Raw genomic sequence first — 18,855 nt, forward strand, 5'->3', positions numbered from 1 at the left:
TGCTACTAGATATAGTATTAATGTACTTTATACTTGTGTGTGTATACATATAATGCTACTCTATACAATATAGATAACATAGTACACAGAGAGAGATATGAAGTATATAAAGGTAGAACCATATATAGTATTATATATAGAAAATGCTATTAAAGTAGATATAGTATGAATGTATTTTATACTTGTGTGGATATATATAATGCTACTAGATACAATATAGATAACATAGTATATAGAGAGATATGAGGTATATAAAGGTAGGACCATATATAGTATCATATATAGAAAATGCTATTAAAGTAGATATAGTATTTATTTTATATTTCTGTGTATATATATGATGCTACTATGTATAATATAGATAATCTAGTATATAGAGAGAGATATGAAGTATGTAAAGGTAGAACCATATATAGTATTATATATAGAAAATGCTATTAAAGTAGATGTAGTATTACTGTATTTTATACTTGTGTGTATATATATAATGCTACTATATATAAAATAGATAACATAGTATATATAGAGAGATATGAAGTATATAAAGGTAGGACCATATATAGTATTATATATAGAAAATGCTATTAAAGTAGATATAGTATTACTGTATTTTATACTTGTGTGTATATATATGATGCTACTATATATAATATAGATAACATAGTATAGAGAGAGAGATATGAGGTATATAAAGGTAGGACCATATATAGTATTATATATAGAAAATGCTATTATATATAGTATGAATGTATTTTATACTTGTGTGTATATATATGATGCTACTATATATAATATAGATAACATAGTATATGGAGAGAGATATGAAGTATGTAAAGGTAGAACCATATATAATATTATATATAGAAAATGCTATTAAAGTAGATATAGTATTAATGTATTTTATACTTGTGTGTATATATATAATGCTACTAGATACAATATAGATAACATAGTATATAGAGAGAGATATGAAGTATATAAGGTAGGACCTCATTTCTGGCTGTGCTTTTCCCACTGTGAAGCACAGGGAATAAAGCGAACGAAGACAAGCCCAGCAGAGCCCCAGCGCGCGGTGACGGGGACGACGCGCGGGCCACTTACCCCATTTGTTTCCCACTAGCACTGGGCAGGCCGCGTGCCGCGTGCTGTAATCTCCTTCTCCGCTCGGGAAGAGGTTGTACCAGAATACAGCTGTGCCCTGGAAAACGCGGTGAAACCCTCAGCGTTGTGCACATGCAACAGGTGCTCTCACAACAACTTACTGAACAAGGCCAAGGTATGGCTACTTGTATTTCAGATGCTCCTTTTAAACTGACAGTTCTTTCCTGTAGTCTAACACTTGTTTTCCTAAAGAATTCATCTCCTTTGGCTCATTCCGTGTGTATATATTTGTCTGTTATTATTATTTTTTTAATTCTAAGCCAATTTAATTCCACTCCATTGAGCTTTAGAAAGGCCAGGAAAGACAGACCTTACCTTCTGAGGGAAAAACTATAGCAGGAACACACCATTTTGGAGGAGAATTCCCTACTGACCTCAAGACTAAACCTACTTACAGATTTGAGTATTTTCAAAATGTGTTTTGAAGCATTGTAACGTTCTGCAAAGTTGAAGCACTAGAAGCAGTTAAGTCCAAAACGTAACTATGCATTAACACACAGAACATCAGAGGCCCTTCGAATCACCAATACCACTCCAGTGGCTCCGTTTAGTTGTAAGTAGCTCTGTGCTCCCATGAGCGCTGCTCTCATCTTCCTCATACAAACTCATTTTAAAGCTTCTTTGTACATGTTTAGACTGGATAAAAACCCTGCTCACCTTTCTAGGCCAAACACTGGCTCCTACTTCAGGAAAGACAGTAGCTCCCCCTGCTGACACATCGCTCATCTGGAAAGGTGGGGAAAGGCACAGGTAAGCGCCAAGCGTCACATTTTATTAAAATAGAATTAGGTTATTTAACAACTTCATTTCTACCTTCCAATTCATAAGCAAAGGCTGCACGATTAACAGCCTGCAACGAGAACCCTCCCGTGGTGGTCCTTGTCCCGGAGTGTTACATGCAATGAGCACGCTACGGAGTCTTACGCAATATAAAAACGAATAGACAGGCAAATAATTTAAGCTGATGATACCTCTGAGGAACAAATCCTCTTTAAGAACACATGAAGAACCGTTACTTTACAGGTAAGAAGAGACCTGGTATGTGTCGTTGCTAAGTTAGTGCTGCCTTCGTTTGCAAGTCACTTCACTTCAGTAAAAAAAATGTAGTGAAAACATTCAACGGAATAGAATATGCAGCGATAGATATTTTTGGCACTAGCACATGACAGAAATATATCACTTACATAAAACAACCAAGTAGCAATTCTGTTGCCTGTTCCCAATTCCTTAAAAGCATCTGGCTCATCTTTCTGTGAATAAAAGCAAGCAGACTTAATAAGCATTTAATTTTGATGACTGAGAGGAGCCAATGACATACAGCTGCAGAGCCAGCAGCAAACTCATGCAGGAAAATTAATTCAGTCCCTCTACTTGGAAGGAGGGGAAAATGCAATGAGTCTATCTATTAATTTAAATAAACCAGGCATTTTAAAGTTCTCTAGGACAGGGAAGGCATAAGCCCAAGTGACTAATGGGTAAGAACAACTGTACTGTCTGAAAATGAGTATATAAATCCACTTCACAGCCACAGACTTAATTATATTGGATGACTCTCACTTAGCCCCTCTTGTCTTTGGCCAAGAGGAGGAACAGCAGGGGCAGCCCCTCAGCCCCCGGCTCTGAGCAGGATGGTCCCTGCTCCTCTGCTCCCTTGTGTTGCTCTTTCCCTGCAGCTGGAAGGAAGAAGGAGCTCATCCCGGGGTAACCAACCAGCCCAGAGCCCAGCGAGGCGACCAACGGGCTTTTATCACTTGGCTTACAAGAAGAAAAACCCATTTTGCTGGGTTATGAGACCAACTTTTATCACAGCTCACAGCCCGCCATGCGTGACCCCGATTTGCCTGCGCTCGAATCTCAGCGATCGTTGCTCCAGAAAGTAACCCGTGCGTTTCCAAACAAACACCGTTAATCATTGACAATGCTTTTGAGCATGTGCTTACAGAGATTCTGATTAATAGTTGGCGGCTTGGATTTACAGTGTAAGGTTAATCTGAAGGTGTTAAATCACACAAGGACGCCCAATAAATAACCAACTGAATTCAGTAGCGTTATTTCCAGCGGTCTGCAATTTAAGCTGGAATAGAAATAAGTTGGGAATTTAAATCAAATTAAAGAAAAAAACAGGGTGGTTAGATGAAAAGACCTTGGTAGGTGCTCTCCAGTTTCAGGCCTGGCAATTGGCATGTAAACTACAGTAACAGAGCACTTATATCTTCAAAACGTCTTCGCCAGCACGCAAGACGCCTGTGTCTGGGCACCGAAATTCTCTCTGTGCATCGCAGGCCTACACCGGTAAGCTGCCCTGCGCCTTTCCTGCGCTGCCTTTCTCACAGAAGAGGGCATTAAGCTCTCACATGCAGCTGTGTTTGTCTTATTGAGCCACATTCTGCGCTGCAGACATGGCCGTGGGACCCGCGGTGCAGCGATGCACGGCAGCTGATGCCACCGTCACCTTCTGCACACGCCAGGAGAACAAGATACACACCACCTTTTTATTCACTTCAGCTGTGTGTCCTTCAGTGATCTGAAACAAAAATGGCTTTACATGGCCAGCTAGAGTATTTCTAAACATTTCCTCAGATTGACAATCAAGTTAATGCACTTTTGCTCTGTTAAGAATGATCAGTCATAGCCTTTGAGTAACTCTTTTTAAATTGTTTTGGAAGAAAAGCCTTGTAGTGCCTAAAACATTGATCAGTTCAGCTGGTGGTTTAGAGGGCTTTCTCCACTACTAGGGATTAGAGAAGCTGAAGAGCTAAAAAACGTAATACACATTAAAGAATAAAAACTGTGCCACAGCCAAGAGGCCCAGGCTTCACCAGGTGACTATCCCTCCTCCATCTCTTTACTTGCCCGTGCAAAGTCAAAGTGGGGTTCATACTGTCCTCCCACTCCATAATTTGCCACCTGAAAAAGAGAAACATAGCGCTTGTGAAGAAGAAAGAGGTGGAGAGAGAAAACAGGACTTACCCTTCCAAAATCAAAATGAGGCTCATACTGGCCTCCTACTCCGTAGTTGGCTACCTACAGTGAAAGGAGAAGCACATCTAGTAAAGCAGTATTTTGTCCAGACAAGAATTTGACCATCATCTACAACCTGTCAACAGATGCAGTTTAAAAGCCAAGCTATAGGAAATTACAAGTCTCTGCCTGCTAAACTGCACTGAATGCAGCAAAGTCCTACCGGGTTTATTCACAGTTCGCTCTGATTTCACCCGGACTCATCAGCGTAGAGAATCTGATGCTGAGCTTTAGGCTCTAAGCCCTGGACACCAGCTCCCAGCAAAGCCAGAGCTGAACCTTCCTTTCCCCAAGGAAAGCTCCTCTGTCTGCCCCCGGCTGAACAGGAATCAACATTCCCCCATTCCTGAGTGCCCACCGCAGTCTGATCTAATGACCTTTGGGTCACAGAACCTGAGCAGGACACTTGTGAAACTCCTGAGGAGTCCCAAGAGGTTTGGCTGTAAGAGCATCTGGGACTGGCACTGGGTGCTCTGCACCAGGAACCTGCTGCTTCCGCAGGACAGAACAACATTTTCCCTCTATAGAAGCCTTACAGGCTATATTCTCTTCAAAATAGGTCATGGCATTTTAATATCATTCAAGTTTAAATCACTTTTTGATCTCTATGTCAATAAAGAGGATGTACTGCCCTCTCTGCTGATTGATTTTTCTCTATCTCTTCTGTGTAATCATAACCTCAATTTTCAAGCAGATGCTTGGGCTTTTATCACCAGGAGAAGCACAACCTCTCTCAGGAACACTTCGCAAGGTGTCCTGCTTTCCAGGTATTAACACTTTCACGGTGACGTAGCTGCTCATTTAAAAGCCTCAAGCAAATGAATAAAAGTCCTTCTAAAATAAAATTAACTTGATCCAGGTACAGTCAGCCCTTCCCACACTGCGGTGACACTGGACACACCAATGGCCAACCCAGACCGCCCTTTTCTCCCCCTGTCCTTAAGCAAAACTTTCGCAGCAGCGAATGTTCACCCTGCAGCAATGAATCCAAGTTCTATTAGTATAACTAAAAAGGATTCAAGGCATCTACTTCAACAACCAGCAGGAGTTTCAGTTATTTCTCTGCAAAGACAACTTTGTTTTTTTCCTCCCTGTTAAAAAACCCCACTCGTTTTCCTAATAGTCTGCAATAAAACTGGCCATCAAATTGCCCCTGGGCTGAATGAGCTTTTGTGGCCACCTCAAAGCCAGCAGCCGCTGAGCACGGTGCTGCACACGAGGCCAGAGCCGTCCTGACAGTTACCTGGAGCTCCTCTGCGGTGGAGACATCGAGTCCCGTTAGGTCCTGTATCCTCGTGTTAATGCGAGACACCACGGGGCTTTCGTATCCAGACAGCCAAGCACTAAGTGGAAAACAAATATATTAATAAAAGAAGGCAGTGAGCTAGCCCTACAAATGCAACATTTTGAATTACTTCCAATGTGAGATGACATTTTTCCGTACTTTTCAAGAATTTGGTAGGACAATCAGCAGTATTTCCAGGACACTACAAAGGCCTGCATTTAATAAGCCTGTTCTCTAGAAAGGACACTTAGGGAGCTCTCAAACTAAGGGCCCTCATTCCCGTAACTGACCTACCACGAGACTGAAGAAAAACGTTCTGAAGAGTGCAATCTGCTTCAAGCTATATCCTAGAATAGGCACAAACCAATTCTGCCCTTACCATTCCAAAAAGCTAATTTAGACCCTGCGTTTGATGCATTTTGACGCAACACTTGGGAAAGGAACAGGTGAGTTACTTCATTTGGCGCCCGCGGAGTCTGTGTGATGGTAACTCAGCTCGTGCACGTCACACACTGACGGGCGAGTGTGCTGGATCTGTCCTCTCCCCTTACTTACCTGGGCCATGGGACCAAAAAATCATTCCGAAAACAGTTCAGCAACGCATAAAACTCATTAGCAATCTTCCCCTGTTGAACAATTTCTACCAAAACAGCCTATTACAAAACCAAACGTGGTATTTAGCAGATGTTTCAGGTACAGAAAGATACTTCTTTTTAACCACTCATCCGCTCACCTAATGCTCATCTGCTCACCTTCGTTTCCCCCGCTCCTCTTCCCTCTCTTGACACACTCACCACCCGCCTGGGCCTCTTCTCTGTTTACCTCGGCATTCCCCTACTAGTGGCGAATATGGATGCGAATATTGATCATTTTTCCCCTTTTTTGCAGGAAAACGGACACAGCCAGTTCCACTTTTTCTTCCCGGCCTTTTGGGCCCATCAGTGGTTCCTGCTGCTCTTACACGACTGTCAGACAAAATGCCCAGAGTCTCGCTGGCAAGTACATAATCTCGCTACTCAAATGAACTTTCACATCTATACTAAATTAAGGCTGTTTTCCTTCATATAAAAACTGTATTAAAAACAAATAGAAAAACACAAACACCACCACAACACCCCCACGCAAACAAAAAAACCCCCCGAAACACTTAGCGTGGGAGGAACAGTAGCATGACACATGACACAAGGCACTGACACAGGTTACAGAATCTCTATGAGCATTTTTGGTTTTAAATGACAAATGAGCTATAGATAAAAGAAACGGGATTTCTCAAGACAGACGTGCACGAACACATACACAGATTTACCCGCTTCTCAACGCTGTTAGTATAAGGAAGTGTTACAATGCAACCTGCTTTGATTTAAACTGGTAGGAGACTACTTATATGAAGCATTTTGCCCTTTCCCCCCCAAAAAAAAGCCGCTCTGCAGCCACATGCTCCACAGCCATGTTGAACAGGTAACGCTCCCAAGCAATCCAAACCCTTTTGCAAACTATTAGATGCATTTTAAAAATAAAGAAAGTCTATAGAAGGTGGAGGAACTCAAACCATATTTCAAGTGTCAGTGCTGAGCAAAACTGAGGGGGAGGCCTGTAGTTGTGACTGGTTCTGTGTGAAGAGTTAAGCGGGGTTTAAGATTTAACCCTGTCGCATCACACAGTCTGTGGGGGCTGAGGGCTCGGGAGGGCGCGCAGAACCCTGTGGTCTATCAAAAATAAACCCCAAAACACACCCAAATCTCCCTCACCAGTGGCATATATATTATGCAGAATTAATAACAGCCTTAAACTGCACTCAGCAAACTTTTTTCACCCAAGGCTCAGCACACAATGCACACAAGGTTCTACTCTTCGCTAGACTTTTGTTTCATTTGTTAAATTAAGTTGCTCACCTGACAAGTTAACTGGCATGCAAAGCATTCTGGATTTGATCATTCCAGAAGCCCAAGATTCCCAGACTACAAAGCAAAGCATTTTGGTGTCCCACGTGGCTTTGTAAAGACACCCATGCACTAAGCTGCTATGTTACAGCAACTGAAAGGATTTCATTAGTGCTCAATTCATGTAGGGGGATTTCTTCTTCTTCCCCACACCAGGATCTGGGCTTTTAATCAACTTTTATATTCATTACAAACAGCTAGCAGTAATTACATTTACTTCTCCCCTTTATGATACTATCAGGTATCCTATTAAGAGATTTTTTTTTAGCATAAAATTTATATGCAGAAACAATTTTAGATTAAGAGGTATCAGGAAAAAAAAACCAGACAACTATCCAGATTTACACAGGCTCGTGTGCCCAAAAGTTGGTCTGATACCACGTCCTCAGTCACAGCTACACCAGCACCACAGCATTTCAATGCTGCTTTTATAACAGTCACACACAACACTGTCACCTCTGTTTAAAAACTTTCTAAAATGTACTTAGTATGTAAAAACTATTAGCAGAGATGCAACGGGGAGCGAATCAAATCCCAGACTGGTATTTGTGAAGTGGAAACTTTAACATCAAGCTACAGGCTGCGCCGGGCAGCTGGGAGGAGAGAGCCAAACACGCTGCTTTGGGAGCAGAGGCCGGGCTGCCCTGCCACGTACCGCACAGCCAACAGGAGCCCTCTCAGCGAGAGGAATGCGCTAACTGAGAAGCGCCTTTGCTAGGAAAGAATGTTTGAAAGGGGAGAGCAGTCAGCTAGTGAAGAACTCAAGCGAGCATTTTTTTGGTTTTCAGGAGTAATGATTCATCTGGAATCCAAACCAGCGCAAGCAGCTCTAAGGAAAAGATCTTTCTAGCAGAGGTTCTGCAAGAGAAGTTCGGTGATCCAGCATTAATAACGTGATCCTTCTAAAGCAGCCTGGCTTGGGGGCTTTGGGGGAGGCTCTTACCTCCTACTATAGATGTCAAATTCTCTTTTAAAGTATATACGGCCTCACTAATCTGCACATGGAGGAATGCAAAGGCAAGGGGAAGCACGAGAAGGGAAGTCTTCCTCCACCCTCAAGTCTGTTCCCAGCCTCCAAAAATCATCTTTGCACTGTGCATTTATCTGTTGGTTTCTTTGCAATTCCAATTCCAGTTATGAGATAAGGAATTAAAAAAACCCTCAGCTCAGTAAAATGTGATTTCATTCTGTGAGTTCCTTAGATATGCTGGAAGTGCGTCCCATGGTGCCACCTTCTTGAGTGCCAAACCTAAACCAGCGCACGGCTCATTCCAGATTAAAACCCTAGGAGAAGTATTTAGTCGTGTCACAAAGGCAGTACCAAGGTGATGGCAAACAGGGCCTGGCCGCATATGCTCATGGGGGAATCGGCTTCTAACGATGGGTGTTGTCTAGTGATGTTTTCCTGACTGTGACACCTGCAAGAGTCTCAACACATAACACTTCCCACTAATGGAAAATCAAAACTCTAAAGAAATTTAAGTCCTTTTACTAAGGATCAGCTGTTTGAATAGGGGCCAATTATGCAGCTTTATTTCGATTAGTGATCTGGTTACCTTCTCCAATTCCTATTATTAGGCCATCAAGTTAGACAGAAACTGTGAGGCTGTGTTCAACTGGATTAACGAGTCTCTTCAATTAATGGCCCAAATGGGTCTGCGTCACAGAGGACAAACCCTGAGACCCAGCAAACGCTTTCTTTAAAACACCCAGTCCCCGATAACCGAGACAAGACATGGACAGCCTTTGAAATCAAAAACAAAACCTAAAAGTTAGATGCAACACGTGTCAAACAGGAAGACGTATGTTGCTGAAGCGCTTCTGGGGTGTCTCTGGAGGGGGGTTTAAGGCACAAACGTGTAGGAGCTCACGGGACAATGCCAAAGGAGCGCTCTGACAGGGCCGCTGAAGGCACGAGGCAGTTCTCAATGCACAAATGTTTGCAACTTGGCACTACTTGGAGCAAACACGGCTTAAGGACCAGACTTCAGCTACAATGGTTTTCTAGTTTCCATTAGTTATAATAATTCTTGAATCAATCGACTTCTTGTGATCCAGCATTTTGAAGCACTTTTATCTTTTTAAAGAAATTCATAGCTAAATAAATGGCTACTAGCCATTCTCATTTCAGGGTTAATTTCTCCAAAGAAACTGAAAGAACACTAGTTTTCTATTAAAGCAGCACTTACTTTCAATCATTTAAACAAGGAAACTCTTAACAGTTATCGGTTAGCTTTAATTTGCGCTACACACACGAATGGCAGCAGCCCATCGGTTTTAAGCACAAGCACCGACACGGAAGCTCAGCAGCAGAGCCCCACGCAGGACCCACGTTTTAGTACGTTAGTCACGCCACACAAGCCATGCCAAGCAGAACCACCGTCCATCGTGGCCACCCCTAACATCTACAGCTAGATTCTATTCCAGCAGGACGCTCGCTTTGTTAGACGCCAGCCCCATTTGCTTTAGGCCATTCTCTTTCCTCTAAAGCCAGACTAAGAACAGAAGAGTTACGCAAAACCCCTTCTTTGCCCCAGGTTTAGAGATGCAGCGGTGCAGCCCCAGGACAGATTTCCTCAGCCTGGGTGTCCCTTTGGCAGACGTCCCCTTACCTCTTAGAGACTCTGTAATGTGCTGTGGTCAGTTTCCCAGTCTCAGGGTCATGAACAGTAGCACGGCTCAGCTACAAAAAGAGAAAGGACAAGGCTTACCCACCTCGTAGGCCGCGTTTGCGCCAAGCCACAGGTGTTTGAAAGGGTTCCGATTGGTCTGGATGGTATGCAATGCTCTTCAATTAGCAATATTAGAAGGGCAACAGAAGCTGTAGCTGCCGCGTCCAAATCAAAACAAATTGGTTGGAAAAATTTGGTTGGATTGTCCTTTCACTTTTTTTCCTCCTTTTTCTCTTTTTTTTTTGTTTTGTTTTGTTTTAAATTAGAGACTTCCTGCAAATAATTTACGACGCTGAGTTTCACAGACAATTCCTCTTCACCCAGAAGTTTAACTCCTCTCAGAACTTCCGCTCAGCACGCGTGGAACGCGCAGCCCGTCTTTAACCATCAGCACTAATGATGGGGCGGGTGGGGGGCAGGGGGCTGCTTAGAGGCAGCCAATGTTGGAAATCATCGGCTAAATTCAACACTTGCAGGACTTCAAGCTGGAAAGAACCAGGAGGCAGTGAAAATGAGCTTGTGTTCTACCAGATTTGTGTCAGCAGAAGAGCCCAGACGGGACAAGGGGATTATCCCAGCCAATTAAACACTGTGTGACTAACGAGTGTGTTTTGCACACCACTCCGGCTGACACGCACGGTAACGACTCAAAGCTTCTCTTACACATGTCAAGGCGCTTCAACTGCTCCGCTACATTTTACAAGGAAAGAGAGGATAATTTTTGGTTGGTGAGAAGAGCAAGGGAAAGGGAATATTTTAAATCTCGATTCTACTGAAGGTTTCCTAGCATCGTGTATTTTTTACAGCACACGTAGAGACTTGCTGCTTGTACACATCACCAGTTTGAGAACACACACGCTGAGCAAGCGACCAAAAAACAGGAAAAAGAGAACAAAATACGCCCCCAGAACTTCTCGCTGAAGGAAAAGACTGAGAAACTCAGCAGTAACAGCCTGTTACAGATCTGCATGTAATAAAGCGGTGGACTACAAAGCCAAAGTTGTCTTTTTGGACCACCTCTTTTTTTTCCCCGTAATGAGCGGAACGTACACGCTCATTACAGGCCCAAAACATCTGGCATAGAGCTCTCTTACCTTTTGCTAATTCTGTAATGTGCCGTCTCCAAGGCTCCCGTTATGGGGTTTGAAATGGTGGCTCGCCTCAGCTGTGAAGCGAACCATCAGAATAGTTGCATTACAAAGCACATCTCGCATCACAGCAATCCGACCATTCAGAAGCCTAAGGGGAAATGTCACGCAAGCCGCCACGCAAGCCACCCGGTCACCTTTTGCGGTGGATTTTCCTTTACGGAGGGGCTGGAAATTCATAAAGCAATGATGGGGAAGGAGAGGGTCTCCAAATTTACTAAAAGAGGTTTTTTTAGGGATTTTTGATTGATGTTTTTAAAGAGAGCGTTAGAGAAGATCAAGTTTTGCAGGAAGTAATGTTGCCATTTCTGTAGCAGAGAAGAACAGTCATCTGAATAAACCAGCAGCTTTCACTTCCTTCATATTGCGACAACTGCTGGAAGCGGTACAATGTTGCGGCATGTGCACAATTGGTCCTTTGTTAGCACTCTGTCCTGCACATGTAAGGGGAGTTTTGCAGTTAAACTGAAACCAGGCAGCTCTGTGATCTTGTATAAGCGAAACAAGAGTAAAACCCTACCTTTCCAATTCTTTCTATAACCAAAAGCAGCACGGACTCCTTTAGCACTGACTGCCAACGCAAACTAATTGCTCAGTCCATGGGTGCGTTCACATTGTACTCCTAAGTTACACAGAGTAAGAACTCTTGGTTCAAGGCCTTCCTTTCCCTCTGCTGCGCTCCATTTCCTTGACGCCATCCCCTCTGCGTTAACACTCTGATGCAGAACCTTCCATGCGCCTTTTAACTTGGTTCACATACTGTCAGACACTCCGTCATTCATAACTGGGAAAGGCTGAGTCGCAGAGCCCCAATTTTGGAAGAGGCACAAATGGTATACGAAGTCCCAGACAATTAGAAAAAGTGTTTTTCTATTGTTAGAATAAACTAAGTAAATCAAAGCCTCTCCATTTCTACTAACAAGAAACAGATACTGGAGCTCTTAACATGCTGCTTCTCCTCTCTCATCCCATGTAGACACATGTAAGAATCAAGACACAAAGCAGGATTCCAGTGAGAGTCCCAAAGCTGAATAATAGGGACTGATCCTGCTAGCACAGCAGAAGGCTGGGCACAAATCAGATAGCGCCCTTTTCCAAGGCAGCGATGGGAACATCCCGAACATCAGGAAGAAAGAGATGACCTCTCAGTCGGAAAACCCATAAATCTCTTGCTACGCTCATTACTGAGCCCTGCAAGGCCTCAGCCACCGGAGATACGTGGAACGTTAATGAACTATGAAACCCCGAGTCTTAAACACAAGCCGATGTTTTACAATAAACCAATGATCTCAGCAAGTTGAGTAGTTATAACCACCACGTTCACAGGTTCTTCTTTTCAGTGCTGAGATTTATTTCTGCTCCATAAAGAAGCGATTCAGTCATATTCCACAGATGTAATGCCAGAGCTTTTGCAGCAGCAAAGGGGCTTAATTATCCACAACCACCCAACGAGGGCTCTGATTTTCAGACCTGCAGTAAGGCTGCCTGACAGGAGAGCAGGAAGAGATGTTTTACGGGTAGAGAACTGCTTGTACTTGCTTTCAGTTCAGAATGTTACCTCAAAAATACAACACATCAGCCTTTCGGGAGCTTTAAAATCACCTTCAGGCTACCTAGAACTCAGTGCCATGGCCACGGACAGCCTCGTCCTTCACGTGCGCATGTACGACCTACGCTGCTTTACTTTGCTGCAGACCAAGCTCACAGTTTGGCCCTTACTGAATGCATTTATCCCCCTATCTCCATTTGCTCAGACAAAACACTGTTTAGACTACAAAGAAATAAAGTACTGCCTTGTTAAAGCTCTTTCATCTGCAGGTAACTTCAAAGCCTGGGAGACAGAAGTCAGTTTTATACTTAGTGGAGAAAGCAACCATTCATTCTTGTCTATACAATAATTCCAGGACCAGAGGAATGGCTGGCACTCCTCTCCATGTCACAACTTTGGCAAATACAGACTTAAACTAGAAAACCAAACAAAAACCAGATGACAGAGGAGTCTGACAGTCCTGCGCCGCCCCTGCCTGGCTCTCTAATTACACACAATTTCCAGCTTCCTCACTGTCTCCTTCAAAGAGTGCATCACCAAGGTGAGAAACGCATCGTGAGTGCGCTGCACGCACTTCTGCACTCACGAGGAGACAGAACCACACACGTTCATACAGAAAACTACACACGGAACTTAAGAAGCGTAAGGCATTTACCCTTGGCTTTGCCAGCTCTTTCACAGTTTCGATCTCTTCGTCGGAGATGATGTCAAGGAAGCGAACAATTCGAGGTTTGTCCCACTCATCTTCCTGTTTGACAGGGCCCAGGATGTATCTTGGATTCCTGTTTCCATCGTAGTAGCGGCAGAAGAGTCTTTTTTGTCTCCGAGGAGTCTGGAAGCAAGGTGGAGCAAGAGATAATCAGATCATTTCTACATGACGTCAGTATCTCTAAAGAAACAGACGTCCTGAGAACATTAATGTTACTCTGCAGCACTGCAACAAGTAGCACTTTACACAGTCCTATTACATTAAAAATAACTTCATCACTTAAAGAAACGGAGTCACTTCATTGTGTGTAAATCTAGACTTTCAGCATCCTTATTCAATAACTACAATTACGTAGTGTGTCCAAGTCAGCCAGCAGCGCCGGCGGCAGCATTACTGTTGTCTGCTGGACAGAACGAAACAGGGAGGAAATCCAACACGCTAATCCTCAGTTCCACACACGGCCAACCGCTCTAACGACTTCCTTGCTTTCACAACACATACAAATTCTTGACATTGTTTTGTCACAGTTGGTTTCATACATTTGAAAACAGTCTACTCCACTTTACCATTTTGAGACCCTCCCCACGGCACAGCATTTCGTACTTCCTTCTCTCGGGCAGGTAATCCTTTTTCTTAACCTCAGTTTCCTTCTCCACCTGGTCTTCTGAATCCGTGCTGGACTTATTTGCTTCTTTTTCTTTAGCCATGATATATTCAAAATATTTCATGTTCCCATTTGCTCTTTGATGTTCAGGATCTATTGACAAAGAAGCAGACAAATGATCACTGGCCAGTTTCCAACGTGTGAAGTAGTATCCATCCAGAAGAGGCTATTTACAGAACAAAAAAGAAAACAGATGCACACGACTGCTTCTCAAGCAGAAATGTGAAACATGTACTCTGGTTGGAGAGGATTCACAGGATAGTTATAACCCCAAGCTCAGCTGGAAGCGATGCTGGGCTGCAGCATGCAAGTGTCCTTACTCATCTATACACCATGAGCTTCCAGAGCTAAGCTCAGCTTATTCACGCTCAAGAAACCGCTCACCGCAAGGCCAAGGTCCTCGCTACGCACAGGGGTCCAGGCACTAAGAAAAAGAGTCTGGCCATTCCAGCATGACTGGCTTTAAGCCTAAAAACTTCCCTGATAGGAATTCAGATCTCTGGTGACAAAGCTTTTAACAATCACTAAACTTACAGAATTCGCTTCAGTTCATAAGTGGTTCTCACTAGGCTTTGCTATCGTAGGTTTAGTTATGAACTTCCCAAGCCAGTGGAATATTTACAGAAGCATAAACATTTTTCGTATCTCATAAAGCAGAATCTTAGCGCCTTGTATTGCATTCTGTATTTCTCTTTTGTTCAAGTTTTTCACCTCAAGCATGCTTAATTTGCGTTTCAATTTTGGTATCACCAACTTAGTTTCAATTTCATTAACTGTGTTCTTGCCTGTGGCTAAGAAGAATAATCTCAACACAGGAAAGTAAGACATGGTAAGAGAGCAAAATTTCAGGCAGTAACGACTAAGACAGGTAAGTGGTTGGAATGTGACAGTGGCAGGAAGTAGAAAATACTTCAATAGGAAGAAGCAACCCTTAACGGTGACACTTTCTGACGTGATAGTTGAGACTCTAACTGTCCATCTAAAAATATGCCTTATGGAAATACAAGTCTCACTTTCCTGAGAATTACACATCAAGAAGTTAATGGTAACATCAGCAGGAACCCACAGACAAGTCAGCACACCGCAACCCTGCACTCCTCGCTGCAAATCGAAGGGCGAGCCAGCCCCTGTCCTGTCACATACCCAGCTCCAGCAGGCGCCTGGTGAGCGCCATGGCCTTGGCCAGGTCCCCCTGCTGATACACAGCGTAGCTCAGGTAGTCCAGGATGTAGACTTTATCTGCAGAAGACACTTCTCCCTCATCCAGCTGTTTCAGAGCCTGCTCCATCCAGAGCTCGGTGTGGTAGTAGTCGGCTTCGGTGTAGGCGATCTTTCCCAGCTCAAAGCAATCTTCGGCCGTCAAAAAGGATTTGTGCTTCACCCCTGAATTTAAAACAAATAGAATTGACACAGAATTCCAGACAAGCGTCCAGAGGAACATTCAGGTATTTCTTGTTCTTCACAACACAGCTGTTTCTGTACTGCAACCCCTCTGTTCTGCGGGGGCTCTTTGTTCACCACTCTGCTCAAGCATCTGACGGCTGAGGGTCCTCGGCAGAACACGCGGCAGTTGGATGCAGGTGGTCAGTGCCACAATACCCAAAACTACCTCCATGTCTGTACCAGCACTGGAAAGTCAAGTAAAATACAATAAAAACAAATAGTAAAATAAAATAAAGCAAAAAAGAAAATAAAATAATAAAAAAAGAAAATAAAATTAAAAATAAAGTAAAAATGAAAATAAAATGAAAATAAAAAATAAAAACATAACATAAAAATGAAAATGAAATAAAATAAAAAATTAAAAAATCAAATATAAAAAATAAAAATAAAATAAATATTAAAATAAACATGAAAATAAAAAATACAATTAAAAATATATTTAACAATAAATAAAATAAAATAATAAAAATGAAAATAAAAATTAAAAATTAAAAATAAAAATAATAAAAATAATAGAAATAAAAAATAATAAAAATAAAAATAAATAAAATAAAAAATAAAATTAAAGAATAATATTAAATAAATAAAATGAAAATGAAATAAACTGAAAACAAAAATGAAAAAAGAAAATTAAAATGAAAATAAAATAAAAATTTAAAATAAAATAAAAATGAAAATAAATGTTTAAAATGAAAATAAAATAAAAATTTAAAATAAAATAAAAATGAAAATAAATGTTTAAAAATAATGATACAAATAAAGTAAAATCAAAATCAAATAATCAAAATCAAAATCAAATAATCAATCAATATCAAAATGAAATCAACTCAAATGACCGTCCTTCTCCAACGCCCCAGCCCCTTTGTGCAGCGCAGCAGGGATGCCAAGGGCAGTTCCAGAGCCGTGTCCACAGGCACTGCCGGGTCCCTCGCCAGCAGTTCCTGCGGCACATCCAGTTTGCCCCAACCCAGCGGGGGAGGAGAAAGGAAACAGCAGCCACTCAATTCCCAGCTGCTCGAGATTTTTCTAGTCAGTCATTTTTAGCAACATTCCGAGGCCTCTGTAAGACTGAAGCACCAGTACGCAAATTACACATTCCTATTTTTGCCACTGTAAATTAAGGCCCAATGAAAAACCAAATCTAATCTTGTAAGAAGGAAACAGGACCTGCCAGTTTTACAGCTAAACTTAACATTCCTGATTACATCTTAATACATCCTGAATTCCGAAGAGCAGCTCTGTTCAAACAGGGCAATTTTTCTGCTGAAGACATGCCTTAAGAAATTAAATAGCTGAAGAGACAGCCTGTGGAATGGAGCATCCCACAGAACAACTTTGCTTCTGCTCACTGATTCAGCCTTTAGAAGCAACGCAACACCACACACGAAAAGGCAACTCTTAAATGTGCCTAAGACAGCAATCATCAAATAGGGTTGATATGAATGTAAAGAAACAGCACAGCCTGTAATGCATGAAAAAGAATTAATAAGTGATATGATTGGGGTTAAGATTCTAATCAAAACTTGATGATGTGACCACACAGAAATTCCCTAGGAAGAATGAGCATAAACTAGTGACAAGCTCTCTCAAGTGACCACCCTATTCTCTTTTACACTCTAGAACTTCCACGTCCTGCAATTACACTTTATTACACACAGTCTGGACAGCTTATTGCTTCCAAAGACGCAGTAAACTACAGCCCACCCAAAGCACTCAGCCTTGTATCTTTGTGCTGTACTAAGAAAACAATTACAAACTGCTTATTGTATTAGAATGAATCTGTAGGTCTTTGAGACAGTCTTGAACTAAACCCAAAAGCAAAGTTATACATCATAACATATAAAGCCAATTACCCTTAATTTTATTAGGCATCTGACGACAACGAGTGCTTGCAAACACATGGATTGTACAGAGTTGATTTTCTGCCAGTTGGCATAGTACTGTTTTCAAACAGAGGAAACAAAGAAAGCTCAGCAGAGAAAGTGTGTTCTAACAAGAAAGTGTGTCTTCTCCTGCTTAGAAACCTATTAAGATCACCTCGGGTAGTGACACATAAGCTCAAGTCTGTATGTACTCTCTGTCTTTTGCTGTGCTCTTTATACACACAACTTCCTCCTCCTTGAGGTGTGGCAGAATTAACACTGACATCTACGTCAATCTATATTCTACAACCCACCTCATGCCACTTGGCATTAATTCTTAGCTCGCTCAAATGTTTTCCTGTTGTTACCGTCACACTACGCAGTTACGCAAGACAGGACAGAGTAATCAGGACCTTTCGTAAAAGTTCACAATGTCTTCTGAAAATAATATTGATGACTCTTACCTGGAAGGTTCCCTCGAGAGAGAGTGTCTGTGTCCAAATTATACGTGTCTTGAAGCCGCAAAAGGGCTTTTGCTGCACCAGTCTGGTCCTCATCATTTGGGAAAAACTGCCGCTGGATCGTCATGTTGGAGATAAAGCCTGGGAAAGACAGGCAGACACTTGTCAATTCTATAAACTCCATACACAAAACAAGTCCCTAACTCCAGAGAAAACTAACAGTTCTAAAGGACAGGAGTACCCATTCGGTTTTGCCTGGAAACTATTCTTATCAGGTAAAAAAATGTTACATACAACAAAAACAACCCCCATTTGGAGAACATTACAGATAATATATTGGTAGTTTTTGCAACTGTTCCATTCAATCTGCCTTCCAAAAGGTTCTTCATTTAGCAACATGGAATTTACAAATAATTTAGAGAGGAAAAACCCAAACAGTGCTAAAAATAGCAGCGTAAAGATTAAGGGCAGTCACTAAAAAGATTAAAACCAAAAATGCTGATGTCTGACTGCCAACAGCTTTCCACAAGACCTCAGGCAGCTGAGCAGCCACTCAGAATCACACAGAATCACAGAATCGACTGGGCTGGAAAAGACCTCAGAGATCATCGAGTCCAACCCTTGGTCCAACTTTAGTCCATTTATTAGATCATGGCACTAAGTGCCATGTCCAATCTGAGTTTAAAAACCTCCAGGGACGGTGAGTCCACCACTGCTTTTTGTAGACGTGGGTATTAATGTATTTATATAGAAACCTGAGAAACTGCTTCTGCACAGTCAAGAGGCTGGTGGGCTGTTTGCAGCGGGAGGGAAACAGATCTCCAGAAAGCCACCAAAAGGAAAGGCACCAGCAAAGTCAGTCCTGAGGAGCACAGCTGGAACAAACAGCCATTCCGGTGTTTTCAGAAAAGCAACTTTTCTACTCAGCAAACCCAGAAGT

General features: G+C 42.2%; 1 protein-coding gene across 4 annotated transcripts in view; it reads right to left on the reverse strand.

Moving 5' to 3' along the window:
- The window catches only part of P4HA1 (prolyl 4-hydroxylase subunit alpha 1), a 32,744-nt gene that overhangs the window by 2,214 nt on the left and 11,675 nt on the right, over nucleotides 1–18,855 (reverse strand). For 2 of the 4 annotated variants that reach the window (XM_080347462.1, XM_080347464.1), the window contains 10 exons: nucleotides 17,919–18,056; nucleotides 15,293–15,532; nucleotides 14,052–14,242; nucleotides 13,432–13,608; nucleotides 10,020–10,090; nucleotides 5,426–5,525; nucleotides 4,015–4,068; nucleotides 2,346–2,411; nucleotides 1,819–1,887; nucleotides 1,102–1,198 (listed from right to left, as the gene is read on the reverse strand). In XM_080347462.1, the coding sequence (XP_080203588.1) occupies nucleotides 1,102–1,198; nucleotides 1,819–1,887; nucleotides 2,346–2,411; nucleotides 4,015–4,068; nucleotides 5,426–5,525; nucleotides 10,020–10,090; nucleotides 13,432–13,608; nucleotides 14,052–14,242; nucleotides 15,293–15,532; nucleotides 17,919–18,056 (1,203 nt within the window). Of the gene's footprint in view, nucleotides 1–1,101; nucleotides 1,199–1,818; nucleotides 1,888–2,345; nucleotides 2,412–4,014; nucleotides 4,186–5,425; nucleotides 5,526–10,019; nucleotides 10,091–13,431; nucleotides 13,609–14,051; nucleotides 14,243–15,292; nucleotides 15,533–17,918; nucleotides 18,057–18,855 lie in introns of all 4 variants that reach the window. The other 2 variants (XM_080347463.1, XM_080347461.1) reach the window with 2 other exon arrangements.

This window comes from Nesoenas mayeri (genome assembly GCF_963082525.1).
Source record: "Nesoenas mayeri genome assembly, chromosome: 7".
Taxonomy (NCBI): domain Eukaryota; kingdom Metazoa; phylum Chordata; class Aves; order Columbiformes; family Columbidae; genus Nesoenas; species Nesoenas mayeri.